At 37.8% G+C, this 19,686-nt stretch overlaps 1 protein-coding gene across 1 annotated transcript; it reads right to left on the reverse strand.

Annotated features, from left to right (window-relative positions):
* Positions 1-6,987: 6,987 nt before the first annotated feature.
* Positions 6,988-7,704, reverse strand: LOC149188461 (uncharacterized). Its single transcript, XM_089409964.1, has one exon. The coding sequence runs from the start codon at positions 7,702-7,704 to the stop codon at positions 6,988-6,990; it is 717 nt and encodes a 238-aa protein (XP_089266090.1).
* Positions 7,705-19,686: the final 11,982 nt, after the last annotated feature.

Here is a 19,686-nt window from a genome sequence, read left to right on the forward strand (position 1 = left end):
TGTTGTATTGGAATTTCCAATATGTGGGATATCCTTTGCATGATGTTATTTGACACATTCCAGGTGTATATTTTGCATTTTTTTTGTTCAAAAGACCTCCAGAGGCAGCTAGGAAGTCATCTAACACCTCTTTGAACCTTCTAGGAATTATACTAGATGCGCCCCCAATCAAGAGGGTGTCGTCAGCGAAGAGAGAGTGATTAATCTCTTTAACACCTCGAGCAATTCTAATGCCAGTAATCTCCCTTATCATTCGTTGATTTTCCAGCTGTATGTTAAGTGTTTCTACCATTATGATGTAAATAAATGGGGAGAGTGGGCATCCCTACCTCACTCCTCTAGTACTGCGAAAGTATCTACTGGGCCTTCCATTAATCAATGTTGTGATCCATGGGTTGGAGATGCATGCTTCGATGATCCTAATAAACTTGTTTGAAATGCCAAACTTTTGAAGAGTTGCAACAAGAAAGCAATGGCAAACACGGTCAAAAGCATTAGCCATATCCAACTTTATAACCATACCTCTTTCATTGTTTTGGATGCTGTTGTGGATGGATTCTTGAATGAGGATTACATTGTCAGTTATTTGCCTTTTTGAGACGAAGCCCCCTTGGTTTTTCGAAATGATACAAGGAAGGATTTTTTTTAGCTGGTTTGCCAAAATATTGGTGATGATTTTATATGAGGAGTTACATAGAGAAATTGGCCTGAATCTGTCAAAGGAGACAGGATTTGGATCTTTGGGGATGAGGGCCAAGTGAGAAGTTTTTGTGTTTTCCCCCACTTTGTGTTTTTTGAAGACATTCTTAATCATACGTACCAGATCTTTTTTAATTGTCTTCCTGTTGACACCTAATCCTCAATGGATGGGTGAACTAGAACGCGAACAGTCATCAAGAAGATGAACTGATCCGTCCCATTTATGTATATAAATGATAGTTAGCTAATGAATTATGCAATCAGTTTTCTTCTGCTCATTCTGGAGTTACCCTGGCCTGACATGGTATCAGAGCGCAGGTCCGAGATTCCTTGTAACTCCTCTAATAATGCCTCTGTCCTGAGCGCTGCTCTGCCCTGAGCATCATTGATTGTCTACGCCTCTGTCCTGCGTCTCAATGATGATTCTCTGCGCTCTCTGACTAACATGAACGCCAGAGACTGCGCATTGTTTTTATGAACGTATCTTACCGTTTTAGCGCCCATAAGCACTGAGCTATTCAAACGTTACACCTTCAGACGGAAGATACCAGTCTACCAATCCACTCTGCGCCTCGTAATAGGATTGATGAGAAAATCGTAGAGTTCCTGGTTCTTCAACAAATGAGAAAGTCTTTCCATATCCCCATTAATCACCTCTAACATGTTATTTGCCTGTGCAAATTGCAAAAGAGCTGCCGCATAAGGTTCCCGAGCGTGAAGCGCTTGTGCAGATGATCTTGAATGTACATTCAAGGAAGCGAGGGATTGCGTTAATCTGGACAATCTCAGCAGAAAGTTAACCTGGCCGGAGGATTCTCTTCATTTACATGCTCGAGCCGTCAAGAAGGGGCCAAACCCACGACAGCAAGGATATGCTGCTCCATTGGACAGGATTGATCGTGAACAAGTCCAGAAAGGATTGGCTGAGTATACACTGAAGTTAAGTTCAGCATCAACTGACCTTGAGAAGGCAGAAGCCCAAATTGGGGTTGAATTTCACAGTTCACTAAATGCAGCCCTTTCAGGATGAATCACGGATTCATGATTTAAATTCTAGTTGTTTTGTTTGATAGTCGGATTTCACTGTTATATGATGAACCACAGTAATGCTTAGAAGTTAGAAGCTTTGGGTGAGCACCATTGGCATGCTCTAAGTGGATACACTCCGAAATCCAGATTTGGAAAGCTTCTCAAAATGGTAATGTTGTAGTATTATGCCGTCTCTATAAACAGTTTTTTAAAGCATTGCGCTGTTTTTTCAAAGTATTCATATATATCATTCAAGGCAGTTTTCAAAGCATTCAAGTTATATCAGTCAGGGTGTTTTATATATCAAAACATTTGTAGTGTTGCATAATATATGGATTATTGAAGTGATATATTGATGAAGTGAAGTGATCCCTTGCGCATTTGCATAATATATTGATATATTGAAGTGATATATTATAGAATGAAGTGATATATTGAAGTGATCCATTGCGCATTTTTCAAAACATAGTAGTATTGCAGTGATATGTACAATGAAATGCTGATGCTTTTAGCAAATATCAGAAGGATTTGAAGGCTGTAACGTAAGGATTTTTTTTTTATCAGCAGAAGTATTTTTTTTTACAGAATGCATTCAATCATCTCTATGGTCGGAATAGTTCTCACTGGCAAGGAGAACTATTCTGAATGGTCTCGAATGGTAAAACACACCCTCATCTACAATGAGTTGTGGAAAGGAGTGTGTGTCGGAGAAGAAGACAAAGACCCTGTGCAGCCTACATCAGATAAAGAACTTTTCATTTGGGAAAACAAGAACAGCAAAGCCTATGCATTGATCGCAGCATCTGTAAATGAAGAAGTAATTCGTCATATTTCATCCTATTCCACTGCCTTTGAAGCTTTACAAAAGCTGAAATAACTCTATGATTCACATTCTGCACTTGAAGTTGTTCAGCTCATGATTAAACTCTTCACTCTTGAACTGAAAAATAATGATCCCCTTGCTCTTGCATCTGAAATAAAGTCTATAATGCATGATATTAAATCCACTAAGGTTGAGCTGGATATCTCTCTTATTGCCTTTCTCAAAGCACTCTATCCTACCTACTCCAATTATCTTGAGTCTTTACAAGCAAATGGAAATCTTAAAGACATAACCTTTGAGTCTCTTGTGAAAAAGTTTGCTGAAAGAGAGAAAGCCTTTGGAAAGAAAACAGTCCCTGAATCTTCTGAAGAGACTGTTTGCCTTGCTCATAAAGAAAAGCATCCTGCTCAAGATTCTACAAGAGGAAGAGGTGGACGAAAAGGAAGAGGAAGATACTTCAGAGGCAGGGGGGGCAGACATTCTCAAGCAGAAAAGGCAGATCTGCATTGCATTCGCTGCAAACGAAATGGATCACATGATGCTTCTACATGCAAACTACCATGGGACAAAATTGAGCAGAGAAGAAACCAGCAGAAAGGTAAAACTGATGACACAGACAAAGGTAAAGCACCTGAATCCGCTCACTGTATTGAGGCACAATGTAACATTGGAGTAAATGAAGATTTGTTTAATGCTTCACTTGCTTCTTCGAAAAATGATTGGTTGCTTGATTCAGGAGCAACCTGTCATATGACTCATAGGAAAGATTTTTTTGAAGATTTCACTGACAATGTTGATGGAGCAGTATACTTTGCAGATCAGTCAAAAATCAAGCCATCAGGGCTTGGCACAATCAAGCTTAAACTGCCTGGTCTTCCAGACTTTCTTCTGGATCATGTTCTATATCTCCCACAGCTCAAGAGAAACTTGCTGTCCTTGGTCCACATCCGCCAACAAGGTCACTCCATTCATATGTTTGATGGAAAACTTGAGGTAAGAAAGGCATCTGGCCACTCACTTGTTATGAGGGGTATAGAAGAAGAAAGACTTCTTAAACTGCAAGGAACCTCTGCTCATGCACAACATTTCTCATATATTTCTCATCATGAAGAAGGTACACTTCCGTCAAGTTTATTATGGCATGCTAGATTTGGACATTTAAACTATGATAGTCTCCACTTGTTGAAGAAAAATGGTGTTGTTGGTTTGCCTACAATTCCTAGAAAACATAAGCAATGTGATGCTTGCATTCTAGGAAAGCATAGCAAATAGTCTTTTCATGATTCACATTCAAGAGCACATAGGAAGCTTGAACTCATTCATTCAGATTTATGTGGTCCAATGCCTGTTCCTTCTGCAAATGGAAATAAATATATCATGACATTTATTGATTATTACACCAGAATGTGTTGGGTTTATTTATTGAAGAACAAATCTGATGCTTTTCAAACATTCAAGAATTTTCATAAGTGGATTGAAAATGATGCACAATCTCATATTGGGTCTATTCGCACTGATAATGGAAAAGAATATACATCAAATGAATTTGAAAACTATCTTCGCCAACATGGGATCAAACATCAAACAACTGTACCTTATAATCCCCAACAGAATGGTGTAGCAGAAAGAATGAATAGAACAATCTTGAATATGGTACGATCCATGCTTTTCTTCAAAAATGTAAAGATAATGTTTTGGGCTGATGCTGTTCTATGTGCTGCATATATAAAGAATAGATGTCCATCTAGTGCTATAAGAAACAAAACTCCTTATGAATTGTGGTATGGACATGTTCCTTCGGTAAAACATCTCAGGATCTTTGGTTCCACCTGTTATGCTTTAATACCAAAGGTACATAGAAACAAACTTGGTGCTAGAAGTCGTAAGTGTATCTTCCTGGGGTATTCAAACACATCTAAAGCATACCATCTCTATGATGAAGTAAATAAAAAGTTTGTTGTATCTAGAGATGTCATTTTTCTTGAATCATCCAAATCTGACAGTGTTGTTGAGCGGCAACTTGGTTGCTTGGATAGATTCACAAAACCGAAATCATTCCAAGAGTTTGATAATCAGATTCCACATCTTGAAGGGGGGATTCCTATACTAGATCAACATGTGGAATCTTCTTCTGAAGAACAATCTCCCCTGCATGACACTCCAACAGCGGATGATGCTTTAAGTGATGTAATTGATAGAATTGGGAGACTCAATCTTGATTCAGACCCAACTCAATCAACAGAGAAGCCTGGACCATCTCAGAAAGGTCCCCCAAAGTGGCTGACAAAGACACTTGAAAGTGTTCATCCTGATGAAATTGGAAAAACAGGGACTAGAAATACAAACCGACAAGATGGAGGTGATGTAGATAACTCTAATTCACCTGTTGATATGGATGTTACTTATGATTGTGAATTGAACTTGTCTACAGATTTTGAACCAACTTCCTTCAAAGAAGTTGCTTCTTATGATGAATGGAAAGAAGCGATGCAGAAGGAGTATGATGCCCTCATATAGAATGGCACTTGGAAGCTAGTTGATACTCCATTTGGAACCAAACCAATTGGCTGCAAGTGGGTCTACAAGAACAAATACAAAGCTGATGGCTCACTTGACAAGCACAAAGCTAGGCTTGTGGCAAAAGGTTTTGCACAGAAGGAAGGGGTCGATTATGAGGAAACTTTTGCCCCCACAGCAAAATGGGCCACCATCCGGACACTCTTTGCACTAGCTGCTCAGAACGGTTGGAAAGTCCATCAAATGGATGTAAAAATGGCATTCTTGAATGGATATCTAAAAGAGAATGTTTTTATGTCCCAGCCTGAAGGATTTGCTGTGAAAGGACATGAACATAAAGTATGCAAACTTGTGAAGTCCTTGTATGGCCTCAAACAAGCACCACGAGCCTGGTATGAAAAAATAACTGAGCATCTTCTGAAACTCAACTTCAATCATTTTGATCTTGATGATGCAACTTTATTTGTCAAGAAAGTTGGCAAAACAGTTGTATATCTTGTGGTATATGTAGATGATCTTTTAATGACAGGGAACAATGAAAGCTATATTGCATCCATAAAGAAAGAATTAGGAAAAAGTTTTGAAATGATTGATTTGGGCTATGTTCATTACTATCTTGGCATTGAAGTAACCCAACATCCAAAATCCATATTTCTTTCTCAAAAGAAATACATTGGAGATTTGTTAAACAGATTTGGCATGACAGAGTGCAATCCTCTTTCTACTCCAATGGAACAAAACTTGAAGCTCACATCTATTGAAGGAAAGGAATTTGAGGATGCAACAAAGTATAGACAGCTTGTAGGAAGTCTCATCTACCTCACTACTACCAGACCAGACATTTCATTTGCTGTTGGAATCCTCTCCAGGTTTATGCAAAAGCCTTGTGAGGGACATTGGTCTGCTGCAAAAAGAGTTCTAAGGTACTTGAAGGGAACTCAAGACCTTGGAATCAAGTATACACAGGTGGACGACTTCAACTTGATTGGATACTCTGATTCAGACTTCGATGGAGACAAAGAAACTGGGGTATCTACTTCAGGATATGCTATGAGTCTTGGATCAGGAGCTGTCTCCTGGAGATCACGCAAACAATCAGTACCAGTAGATTCCACAACAGAAGCAGAATATGTGGCAGCAGCTGAAGCAACGAAATAAATTGTGTGGCTCAGGAAAATTCTTGAATATTTGAAGGTAAAACAAATACAATCAACTCCACTCATGATTGATAACACCTCTGCAATAAAGTTGGCCAAGAACCCAAAGTTCCATGATCGTACTAAGCACATCAATACTAAATATCATCTGATCTGACATCATGTTGAGGCCAAAACAATCCAACACCGTCATTGTTCCACAAACGAGCAAATTGCAAACATCTTCACCAAAGCGCTTGGAAGAGAAAAGCTTGAAAGATTCAGAACGATGCTTGGACTCATCAACATCCCTTCAGATTAAGGGGGGGAATGTTGACACCTAATCCTCAACAGATGGGTGAACTGGAACGCGAACAGTCATCAAGAAGATGAACTGATCCGTCCCATTTATGTATATAAATGATAGTTAGCTAATGAATTATGCAATCAGTTTTCTTCTGCTCATTCTGGAGTTACCCTGGCCTGACACTTCCAATGGCACTTGTCGAAGGCGATGGTGAATCCATCGAGGCCTGGAGATTTTTCCAGATGCATGCTCCAAACAGCTTCCCTTATTTCCTCCGCTGTTACCTCCTTCTCGAGCTCACTGTTTTGCTGTTCACTAACTTCGCTGCTAATTTGCTGAAGAAAATCAGCGCTATCCACTTGTTGCTCCCCAGCTGTGAGGAGGTTTTTAAAGTGATTATATGTTGCTTCTTTTATTTCCTCTCTCCCCTTATTTTCCTTCCCTTCCACTTGGATTTTGTCAATTTGGTTGCCTGCTCATCGAATCTTGAGGTTGTTGTGGAAAAACGCAGTATTCTTGTCCCCTGCTTGGATCCAAAGACGTCTGGACTTTTGTCTAAGTTCCTCCTCTTCGTTTCTATTTTGTTGGTAGAGGGCCACAAACATTTCTATTTCGTGGGCTTTGTCTTGTTCAGTAACTTGTCGGCTTTCTTTTTCTTTGTTCCACTTTTCCAGCTTGTCTTGCAACTCTGATTTTCGTTTCTTATCCCTGAGAGCTTCTTCTTTGGCCCACATTTTTATTTTTTCTCTCACATTTTTGAGCTTGGTCTCCCATACGTACTGTGGGGAGCCCAACACCTCTGCGTCCCAACTTTCTTTTATTAAATTCCTGAAGCTATCCTTGCTGTCCCAAATTTTGCTATACTTGAATGGGATCGGACCCTGATTTTCCCACTTGTCCAGGGTGAGCACAATCGGCTTATGATCGGATGTCGAGGCATGCACTATTTTGCTCTTGATGGACGTAAAACTTGATGCTATATCCTCCTGAATCAAAATTCTGTCAAGCTTCTCCTTTATGTTGTGAACAATCATTCTTTTGTTGCTCCATGTGAATTTTCTGTTGCTGGGATGGATATCAAGTAACTTATGTTCAGTAATAATATCCTCCAAGACTGCTCTTGACAGATCTCCTATGAATCTGCCTCCCAACTTTTCCTCGATATTCCAAATCAGATTTAGATCCCCTCCCATGACTAGATTGTCTATCTGAACTTCTTGTACGTCTTCTTTTAGAGACTCCCAACATAAGGCTTTGTCTCTATAGTGATTTGGTGAGTAGATATTTATGATCGTGTATTTGACGTTTGTGTTCTTCTTTGTTAGATCTGTCCTGATCCAGCTACTGTTGAGTTTTTGGCTGATAATTTTCCAGTTCCATTTATTCCACAACGTACCAATGCCTCCTGAGGCCCCGTTTGAGTCTATTGCTATTCCTTCGTAATTTTTTGCCGAATTTTAAAAAAACTATACCAGAAAAACTTTAAAAAATTAATTAAAAACAACTCATATTTTAACTATAAATTCATTCATTGTCAGTATAAAATCCCATTAATAACACTGGATGTCAACAAATTTATTTTTCTATTTATTAAGAACGATTATGTTTTATTACGCCAAAATATGAGGGCATTCGAGTAAACCGCTTGGATGGTGCACCGGGTTGACTTAGATGGTTCACTGCGTTGACTTATAAAACTGGCGCCAACCACGATATAAAGTATTGATCTACTCATTTCGACTGTGCAGGGTTCTTATTGTTGGAGATCAAATGCACAACAAATTTAAACAAATACTCAGCAAATAAATCAAGCACATAAGACACAGAGGTTTAACGTGATTCATCCAACCAATCTGGGCTACGTCCACCAAACATAGGCATCGGCAATCTTATTAATCAAACAAGAGATTACAAAGTATTAATCAATTCCTCACAAACTCTCACCCTTCAAAAAACAATCCGTATGGATACCTGTTTTATAGCAAGGAGAATCTAACTGCCTCATAAATCCTCTCACATCAAATTTAGGATGCATTAACTCTCTCCCAACAACCTGGAGTTAATCTAGCAACAAAAAATCCTATTGTTGTCATCTACAGAGATTTTTGCCTATTTTACGAAACATAAAATCTCAACAATCTCCACCTTGACAACAATTAGCCTGATGCCCTGTTTGTTTATTATTTTATCTTTTCTGCAAGCCAAGAGAAGCCAAACACCAGCGTAGCTTCTCCAACAAAACTGGTTTCGTGAACATGTCTGCACAGTTTTCCTTTGTATGCACCTTTTTAAGAGAGACTCCCCTTTTAGTGATAACCTGTCTTACAAAATGGTACTTAATTGGAATATGCTTTGATTTACTATGATAGGCCGGATTCTTAGCCAAATGTATTGCACTTTGACTATCACAAAATAACCTGATGTTGTCCTGTAACCTACCAAACTCACCAAGCAAACCTTTCAACCAAACCACCTCTTTGCAAGCATGCGAAGCAGCAATGTATTCTGCTTCAGTAGTGGATAAAGCGACAATGTTCTGTAGCTTTGACATCCAGCTGATAGCTCCACCTGCAAGAGTAAAGAAATACCCTGAAGTTGACCTTCTCTTATCCAAATCACCTGCAAAATTGGAATCAACATATCCGCAACCAAATTCACTACTCTTATTGTAAGTGATATAATAACTACTTGTGCCTCTCAAATACCGAAGCACCCATTTCACTACTGACCAGTGCTCTTTACCCAGATTTTCCATGTACCTGCTGACAACCCCAACAGCATGTGCAATATCTGGTCGCATACACACCATCGCATACATTAAACACCCTACTACATTAGCATATGGAATTCGAGACATAAATTCCTTTTCTTCATCTGAATTAGGACATAAACTCGAAGAAAGCTTGAAATGGGAAGCGAGAGGGACTGACACAGGCTTCACGTTATTCATACCAAACCTCAAAAGTATTTTCTCAATATACTTTTGTTGTGATAGCCATAGCTTACCATTGCTCCTGTCTCTGAAAATCTCCATGCCCAAAATCTGTCTTGCTGCTCCTAGATCTTTCATATCAAATGTCCTTGCCATCTGAGCCTTCAACCTGTTGATTTTTTCTATGCTTTTGCTTGCTAAAATCATATCGTCAACATACAATACTAAGATAATGAATATGCCATTATTCAATTGCTTAAAATAAACACAATGATCATATTCACTTCTAACATATTTCTGACTCAACATGAAAGAATCAAACTTCTTATACCACTGCCGAGGCGACTGCTTCAGGCCATATAATGACTTCTTGAGCCTGCAGAAAAATTTCTCATTGCGATGCTGAACAAACCCTTCTGGTTGTTCCATATATATTTCCTCATCTAAGTCTCCATGTAGAAATGTAGTCTTAACATCTAATTGTTGCAACTCTAAATCAAGCAAAGCCACTAATGCTAACACAATTCTAATTGAAACAATTTTAACCACTGGTGAAAAAATCTCATGAAAGTCAATACCGGCTTTCTGAGAAAACCCTTTTGCAACCAGCTGCGCTTTGTACCTGTCTTCCGTATCATTCACACCCCGTTTTAGCTTGAAAACCCATTTACACCCCACAATTTTCCTGTCTTTCGGAAGCTCAACCAGATCCCATGTGCCGTTCTTACTTAAAGCCATCATTTCGTCCTTCATGGCTGCTTTCCATTTGTCACTTTTTGAACCTTCTATTGCTTCCTGGTAGCACAAAGGTTCATCGTCATTAGCAATAAATGCAACAGAAGTGACATAATCATCATACCTTCTCGGTGGCCGTTTGATTCTTGTCGACCTCCTTAAGGATGTTTCTGGCGCCTCCTCGATTGGCTGACTACCATCTGTAGGAACTTCTTGACAATCAGTATCTAAGACTTGTTCATGATCTATACCTGAACCCTGTTCATGTTCTGATTTTGAAACCTGTTCATGACTAGTATCTGAACTATGGTCATCATGACTATCATTAGAAATGCTATCAAACTGAATGTGCTGAAAGTCAGATACATCATCCTGTTTCAATCTACTATCTACATCTAACTGTACAAGAGAGGACTCATTAAACTTTACATCTCTGTTGATGATGATTTTGCGGGCAGTAGGATCCCACAATCTATATCCCTTTGTTCCAACACCATACCCAACAAAGATATACCTTTTTGACTTTGGATCTAATTTAGTTCGCTGATGTTTAGGCACTAGAGCATATGCATCACAACCAAACACTCTGAGTTTAGAATAGTCACAAGGGTGTCCTTTCCATACCTCTTGCGGAATCTTGCAGCCTATCGCCGTTGATGGAGATCGGTTTATCACATAACAAGCTGTTGCCACCGCTTCCGTCCACAACTCCTTTTGCAACCCGGCGTTACTCAACATACTTCTTGCTCTCTCTAGAAGAGTCCTGTTCATGCGTTCAGCAACTCCATTCTGCTGAGGAGTATAAACCGTGGTCTTATGTCTCTCGATCCCTGCATCCTTGCAATAGCTGTCAAACTCCTTGGAAGTAAACTCACCACCATTGTCAGTTCTTAAACATTTTATTGTTCTACCAGTGCTGTTTTCTACCAATGCTCTAAACTGCTTGAAAACTAAAAAAACATCAGACTTCCTTTTCAACATGTAGACCCACACTTTCCTAGAAAAGTCATCAATGAATGATACAAAATAAGACGAACCACCATATGAAGTTGTAGGGACTGGTCCCCAAACATCGGAATGGATATAATCAAGTATGCCTTTACTAGTATGTCTGCCTGTTTTAAACTTTTGTTTACTTTGTTTTCCAAACAGACAATGCTTACAGAAATCTAACTTTCCATATTTTAGATTTGGAAGTAACTTGCGATCAACCAAAATTTTTAACCCTCTTTCACTCATATGCCCCAATCTTTGATGCCATAAGTGAATGGAACTACTGTCATGTTCAGACACCGTAGACACATAATCTGACCCTGTACTTCCTTCTAACTGAAATAGATTTCCTACCTTCTTAGCTTTCATAACTAGTAAAATACCTTTGTAAATTTTCATTACTCCACCTTGAATTACAGTTTTATATCCATTTGAATCAAGTGCTCCTAATGAAATCAAATTTTTTCTTAAATCTGGTACATGCCTCACATCAGTTAATATTTTTGTTGTCCCATCAAACATTTGCAGTTGTATACTCCCAATTCCCACAATATTACATGTTACATCATTACCCATGTACACAACACCATCATCAATTGATTTATATGTCTTAAACCATTCTTTATGAATACACATGTGGTTTGATGCACCGGAATCTAACAACCAATGTTTACCATGATTTGACACATTAACTGATAATACTTCATCACTCATACCTGAACCAGATGCCGAACCTGTATCTGTCGTATTTGCCTCCTTCTTCTCTGTCGAAGAATCTGCTTTTGAAGTTTGCTGCTGTCGCTTCCAGCAGTCCTTCTTTAAATGCCCTGATTTGCCACAAAACCAACACTTTAGCTTACTCTTCTTCCCTTTTGACTTTGAACGTGAGTCGCTCGGCCTCCTGGAGTGTCTTTCTTTCGAACGACCTCTAACCATCATAGCTTCTGATGTAGAGGTTTCAGAATGCGACCTTCTCCTTGTTTCTTCCGATAATAAGGATGCAACTACATCATCAAACTCAATAGTTTCTGATGAACTAAGACTTATAGAAGTAACAAAATGATCCCATGATTCGGGCAACGAGCACAATAAAGTAATAGCTTTATCCTCGGATTGAATATTTACTTCTATACTTTGTAATTGCACAAGAAGAGTATTAAAAGCATTTAAATGATCAGCAATCGATGTACCTTCCTTCATTCGCAAATTGTACAACTGTCGCTTCAGGAGAATCCTATTGGTTAAGGATTTGGTCATGTACAGTTTCTCCAGTTTCGTCCACAAACCAGCAGCCGTTGTCTCCGACAAGATATTAAATAGGACATCATCAGCTAGACACAGTCGAATAACACTTATCGCTCTTTCATCCATCTCGGCCCACTCATTATCTGTGATGTTGTAAGGCTATTTGGATTTGCCCAACAACGCCTTTGCCACACCATGTTGGACAAGCAAATCGTACATTTTCACCTTCCAGATCTCGAAATTATTTTTGTCATTAAACTTCTCAATTTCAAACTGGGCACTTTGAGTTTTCGCCAACTTGTATCAGCAAAAAACACAATAATCTCCAAAACCAACATTTAAATACCAACAAAAAAAAAGAAAAACTGCCTATGCCTTGTAGCCTTTGTTTTTAAATATCATGGCCCATTACCACAAAAAAAATCCCCCTCTGTTTTGTTTTGTTTCAAATATGCGAAATAACAACATTTCATGATAGCTGTATTAAAAAAAACTTTCAAATCGACTGCTCCACGGCGACCTATTTGTACATGATTTTGCTCCTTTTTAAAAGATCAATTTTCAAACAAAAAACACCGAATGTGGTTTGCACTAAACAAAAGAAACTGTTTGGAGCCTCCCTATGCTTTTCACTATTAATTGGACTTTTCTTGCTTTTCACACGGAATGTTAACCAGAGTAGATATGAAAGTTGTGGCATTTGCTAGAAGAGTAAAAGGATTTGGTGTTATAATATTTAGAACCGTTTCATTGATGGCCATATAAACACATTCACTAATCACTATTCATTTTTAACAGCGATACAGTCCCGTTTCATTGATGGCGCATACAGTGCATATAAAATATTGTATATAAATCTGTACCTGTTGGCGCGTGGGCGCTCCTCTACCCGCATATATGACAACACATAAAACCTCAAATGTGCATACCTCCACGCAGTTTTTGGACTATCCGCACCAGCAGCGAATGGACTATCCGCACAATTATATACTTCACACAGCGCGCAGGTATAATACAGATTCAACGCACAGCCCTACGCACCAGCAATTCTACAGATCACCAGGCAACACCTCCACGCACGCGCCACGCCTCCAAATGCAGACTCCAGCATCAGGCAGCGTTTAGTTACACGCAGACTCTAGCACGCACCTCAATCTACGCACAATCTGTATGGAACAAACTTAATCTCTGCGCAGGTTGGACAACAGTCCAACACGGCCACGCAGCAGTCGAATACCTCTCAATACCAACACCTCCAACTCGCTCTGATACCACTTGTTGGAGATCAGATGCACAACAAATTTAAACAAATACTCAGCAAATAAATCAAGCACATAAGACACAGAGGTTTAACGTGGTTCACCCAACCAATCTGGGCTATGTCCACCAAACATAGGCATCGGCAATCTTATTAATCAAACAGGAGATTACAAAGTATTAATCAATTCCTCACAAACTCTCACCCTTCAAAAAAAAATCCGTATGGATACCTGTTTTATAGCAAGGAGAATCTAACTGCCTCATAAATCCTCTCACATCAAATTTAGGATGCATTAACTCTCTCCCAACAACCTGGAGTTAATCTAGCAACAAAAAATCCTATTGTTGTCATCTACAGAGATTTTTGCCTATTTTACAAAACAGAAAATCTCAACACTTATCACTAGATTTTAAAAAATTTATAAAAACACTTCAAAAAAAATCTCTCTAAACACAACTCATATTTTAACTATACATTTATTCATTATTAATATAAAATAACAACACAAAACCATATATTAACAAATTTATTTTTATATTTAATAAAAAAATATTATGCTTTATTACGCCCAAATTTCGGGGGATTCGAGTAAACCGCTTGGATGGTGCAGCGCGTTGACCATAAAACTGTCGGCGCCCACCACGATATAAAGATATTGATGCACCCATTTCTCTGAAAAAAAAAGATATTGATCCACCAATTTCTCTGAAAAAAAGAGATATTGATCCACCAATTTCTCTGAAAAAAAAAGATATTGATCCACCAATGTAATGTAGGTGTTCAATTTGACGGGCAGCCCCCGATTTTCGTCAAATATTGATTTTAAAATTAATTTACATACTAGTGAGATTATTTTTAAATTTTATTTCAAATTAGAATTAAAAAAATTATTAATATAAAATTTATAAACATATATTTTTATATTTATAAAAAAATATATTAACAAATATACATAATATATCATAATATTTTTATATTTATAAAAAAAAGCTAATTTGGAAAAAATCCAAAAATATACTCTATAAGTCACACTCCCACACAAATTTATACCATAAACCTTGTCATATTTATTCGCATTTATGTAAATCATTGTTTAACATTGTCCACCATGGACCTGCATCTTCGAAGCAGTTATATTATAAAATTACACTCAATCCATGATACTTTGTGTATGTACTGGTGTTTAGCACTTACTATGTCTCCAACAATTTTACATGGACATGGAAACACAATCTTAGTATCAATCTAAAAATCAAAAGCAAGTGACAACCTTGTATCTATACAAATAAAATATATGCTATTACTTGATCCGGGACATCCACAAACCAAATTCACCTTTTTTGACCTTCTTAGGTCAATGCCCATTTATTAATGGAGTTGGTTACTAACTTATTTTCAAAGGAAGTTGGGTTTTCTAATTTATTGGAATCCGTAATAATTAAATTCGATATAGTTTCAAATGAAACAAAATGGTTAAGGAGTTAGTGGAATATTATTTAATTTTTATGTAAAAAAGATAAATTTGGATAGTGAAAGTAGGAATTAGTTCTAGGTTGTTATACTTGAATGAGAATTTTATTAAAAAAAATCTCTTATGTAATAATTAGATTTTAGAGAGTAGTGAGATTGAAGAGAATGAGAGAGATTTGTAAATGGACTGTGTACAATTGTGAGATAATTATTTCCCTTTTTATAAATTTATTATTTAGTATTGATTTCTTCTGTGTATGTTATAAATTGTGCATGTATAAAGTTATCTTGTGTTGACCCTCAAACTCATTCTATTGAATATTTTTATACTTAGTCAAATATAACGTGTGTGGAACAAAAATTCATATTCCCCGCTCTGCGCATATCTTCCACTCAACACATTTACCACTCTACATACCTCTCTCCTTTGCAAATTTCATTTCCTACAAACTCCACTCCTTTGCACTTCCCCCTCCGAACAATTAATTACCTATACAATGCCTATTACGATCACAAAGATTTCATAGCAGTACAATCACATCAGCTCATTAATTTCCCTATTCCTTGTGATAATAATATAAAGAATATTAAAAGTGGATCAATCTCTGAGTTAAAAGGGCATGATGGCTTTAACACTTCAAGATATGCCTCTATCACCTCCCACAAATGGCGACCTTAATGTATTAACTTATATTTATTATCATGTCCCACTTCGCATGGGAAAGGATGACAACTAGTAATTATATCGAAGAATGAGGAAATCATAACTACGAGCCACTAAGAATGTTGGTGATTACTCACATATTCCTAAGTATAAAGGGAAGATGGCTACCAAAAGAAAGAAGTAATTTGCAGTGACACATTTAATTTGCTTTCCTACCGTGAAAAAAGATTTCACTTGTAAAGTAAACTTATTGATCGAACATAAGTAGAATAAAAAAATATAGACTAGTGGGTAAGAAAATGTTGCATGTGTCCCTGAATTTTTTTGACTTCAAATAAATAGCCTACGTTTGGGCATGGCATTTTGATCTGAAGATAAGGAGAATAAGAGTAGGAGTGAAGAGGAATCTAATTCCTCTAGCCCCTAAAGGATTCAAAAAAATGTTCAATTTCGCAGCGCCAAATAAGATGTTAAATTTGCATGAAGTTGAAAGTTTCCTAAACTCTCAAGCTAGCAGAATGAGCATTATTCAGGAATTCATCTCATTGGCCTCACAGGTTCCCTTTGAAATTTATTTTTTGGATATTTCCATATTTGCGGAGCCTTAAAAATATTTTTCTTGCCTTTTTTTCTAAGTAATGGGATGAGAGACTACATCCAATGTTACAAGTTTTGTACTTTATGTTCTATATTATTCTTATAAAAAAAAGAATTTTTGTTTCACTAGGAAAACCTCATCTCAAATGAGCTAGTCTTCTAGTTGGTGAATTTGTCAAAACTTGTAGGTTTTTCATGATGGCAAATTTAATAACAAATCTTGTAACTTGTCATATTTTCAATGGATTAACTCATAAAAGTAATTTTAATCCTAAGGAAGAACCAATATAGTTTATGTATCTAGTTTTTTTGGACACACAAAGCTCCCTTGCATTTCTACCAAATTCAAGATTTGTTTGTGAGAGAAGTTAATTACTTGATAACTAGACATGTAGCAACAAACATATCAAGATAAATGTAAGCTCTATTGGGCTCTTAAAATTACATCAAACCATAAGAGAAAAATTATCACATTCGGTCACTAAGCCAGATATAGAAAATTTAAAATTGAAAAGAAGAATAAAAAATTTAGAAAAACTTCTTAATTGAGTCCCTTTATTTATATGTCCTCTTTCAATACAAGCACCAAAAGTAACAACATGCACCTCTGGAACACCCAACAAGATCACAAAATCCATCCACCTCCTCAATGGAGTCAAATATTACATTTCTAAAATTATTAGTAAATTACTAGAAATTGTCGAAGATGTATGTGAATTAACTTTCAATTTGAGAGCTCTAGTGCAAAAAATCTCTTCTTTTATTGACTATTTCAAAAGTCTGAGAGCTTGAGCATGGTCAATGTTTTTTAGATAATAAATTATCTACTTTTATTGAAAATGTTACTTCACTTAGTGAGTGACGTAGATCACAATAAAATACCCTACTAGCCAAAAGACTAAGGAAAATAATAGCTAAATGGTCTGCAAGAATTAATGTATTAGAGGAGATCATTTTTGTATGTACGATTTTTTTTTTTTTTTTGACAAGGTCGGGTACTGATATATTATAAAACAACAACGGGGGGACAAGGTCCCAGTACATGTGAAGAGGGAAGATCGGTGATGGAGGTGCAAAAGGGGAATGCAGTCTCGTCCTCCCAATCACTAGTCTTGCTTCTTAGAATTTGAAATACACAACGACTATATTGTCATACGAACTGTCCTAACAGTAAACAAAATTTACATAGCATAGGAAGTTATCAAAGAGGTCACCAAAACTGATTGACAGAATCCTTTGGGGGCTTGTTTTTCTTGTTGCTGAGCTTGGTCAAGGCTTCGCCTTGCTTGCTTCGATTCAGTGTCTTTATGAAGCTCACCGCTTCTTCCAAATGTTGACATTTTTCCTTAAGCCCTTCGATCTTTGCTTTCTGCTTCTCGAACTTTTTCTTCTTGGATTTATTTTCAAGTTTCCATTTCAGTCTTGAGCTCATTGAGAGTTTTGATGAAGCACCCAATCATGAAGTAGTTTGCCCTGCAAAGCACACAACTATTGTTTTTCTCAATCTGTTCTAAAGGATTACCAGACATATTGAAAAAAGGGGAGGAGCTCTTCTTATCCTTATTGCAGTTCTGTGTTTGAGGTCTTCTGATCGTGAATGGGTAGGAGGCAACAGTTCTCAAATTCTTGGCTGGATTTTCCCTTTCTTTGAAAGTCTGAAGATGCACGAGGAGTGCTTGGAATGTAGACCTTCACTAAAGAATAATTGGAGCTGATTCCTGAGGGTGAAGGTGCTTAACTGAGAAGGGATGAGACAACGAGGAAGAGACAACCAGATAGAGAGATCACATATACTTCTTGAGCCCACAGGTCTGATGATAGATGGGAGAGAGGAGTGACTAGGAGATTGAATGAAGTTCTGGGAGTGTGAAGAGGAATTGAGCGGAGGAAAATGATAGGGCACCATTGAAGAAGCTTGAGATACCCTGTGCACAATACTAAACGAGCCCATAGGAACAAACAAGATGTTAGCTGAAAATTTGCGAAGCCAAATAACCAAAACAACGTTACCTCTGCCAACGCACAGAAGGGAAAAGAGGGAGCTTATGAAACTCCCTGGAAACCTCCTGTAACAGACACTGCGACCTGAAGAACTTCTGCTAACGTTGCTGAGATATTTCTTCTTATGAGGAAACCTGATCCCGGGCTGCTTCTTATAATATTTGATATGAAGTTCCTCGTGAACCCTCCTGGCAGCGAAGTCATTGCAATTCGTGACAAAACGAGATCCCCTGCACTTGAAGAGACTTTTACCAACTTCTGTCATGTCATGAGGACATAATTTCTTTGGCATAAGGATACTCTGCTTACTGTTCTGAACCGGGGAGATTTTCCGCGCTGCTCTAGGCTGATTTTCTTTGTTTTTTATGTCAGACTTATGATGGATAATCGTGCTCTGAGTCTGCATTGTACTGATTTCCTCTTTTTTCAAATGTGTGATGATTTTTCCCAGGTCTTGTATTATGGGCTATATCACCATTGAAGACTGGTTATGGTATCAGTTTTTCACAGACATCATTATTTTCTCTTGTTGTCCCAACCCCTCTGTCCACCGCCTTGTTGGCTAATGCATCCGCTGCTTGGTTATGAACTCTTAACACATGTTTGTAGATGACTTTCCTGAGCAGGTTGACATTATCTATAATTCTTTGCTTTATCTTATTCAAGGCTTGATTTTTAAATTCTCTTCCAGCATCCATTGCTGCTATTATAATAGCAGAGTCTCCAATAATAATTGGATCTTTTGCTTGGAGCTTTATGAGGATGCTGGTTCCCATTAGCAAACCATAAGCCTCTGCTCTGTTGTTTGATAGAGTCCCTAGCCCCCATTCAAACGTTGAAATTGTTTCACCTTGCTGATCCAGAATTAGCCCACCTGCCCCAGCTCTTCCGGGGTTGTTCTTTGAGGCTCCATCAAAGAAGAGGATGTAGTTTTTTTTTTTTTTTTTTGATCCACCCCTCTATTTCCCTTTCATTACCGTGAAGCTTCCAATTTGCTTCCTTGTTTCCAACATTCTTTGGCATATAATTCCTGGCTAGGCCATCCATGGGGATCTTATTGTACCAATCCTTTTCTACTAATGTCCAGATGGTTTGATCCGGGGGTGGCATACCTTTAGAGATGATCATTTTCGCAATTTGGGCCCAAGTTTTGGAAAGAATAGTCCTTGAGCTTGATTTTTTGCCCTTGAAGATGCACTTGTTTCTTGCCAACCAGATGTGCCAGCAAAGTGTGGAGGGGAGACACTTCCAAACACTTATAATGGCAGCCTTGTTTC

This window comes from Pinus tabuliformis, chromosome 3_1, assembly GCF_031772625.1.
Source record: "Pinus tabuliformis cultivar Carrire ecotype Pingquan chromosome 3_1, CPIR1, whole genome shotgun sequence".
NCBI lineage: Eukaryota > Viridiplantae > Streptophyta > Pinopsida > Pinales > Pinaceae > Pinus > Pinus tabuliformis.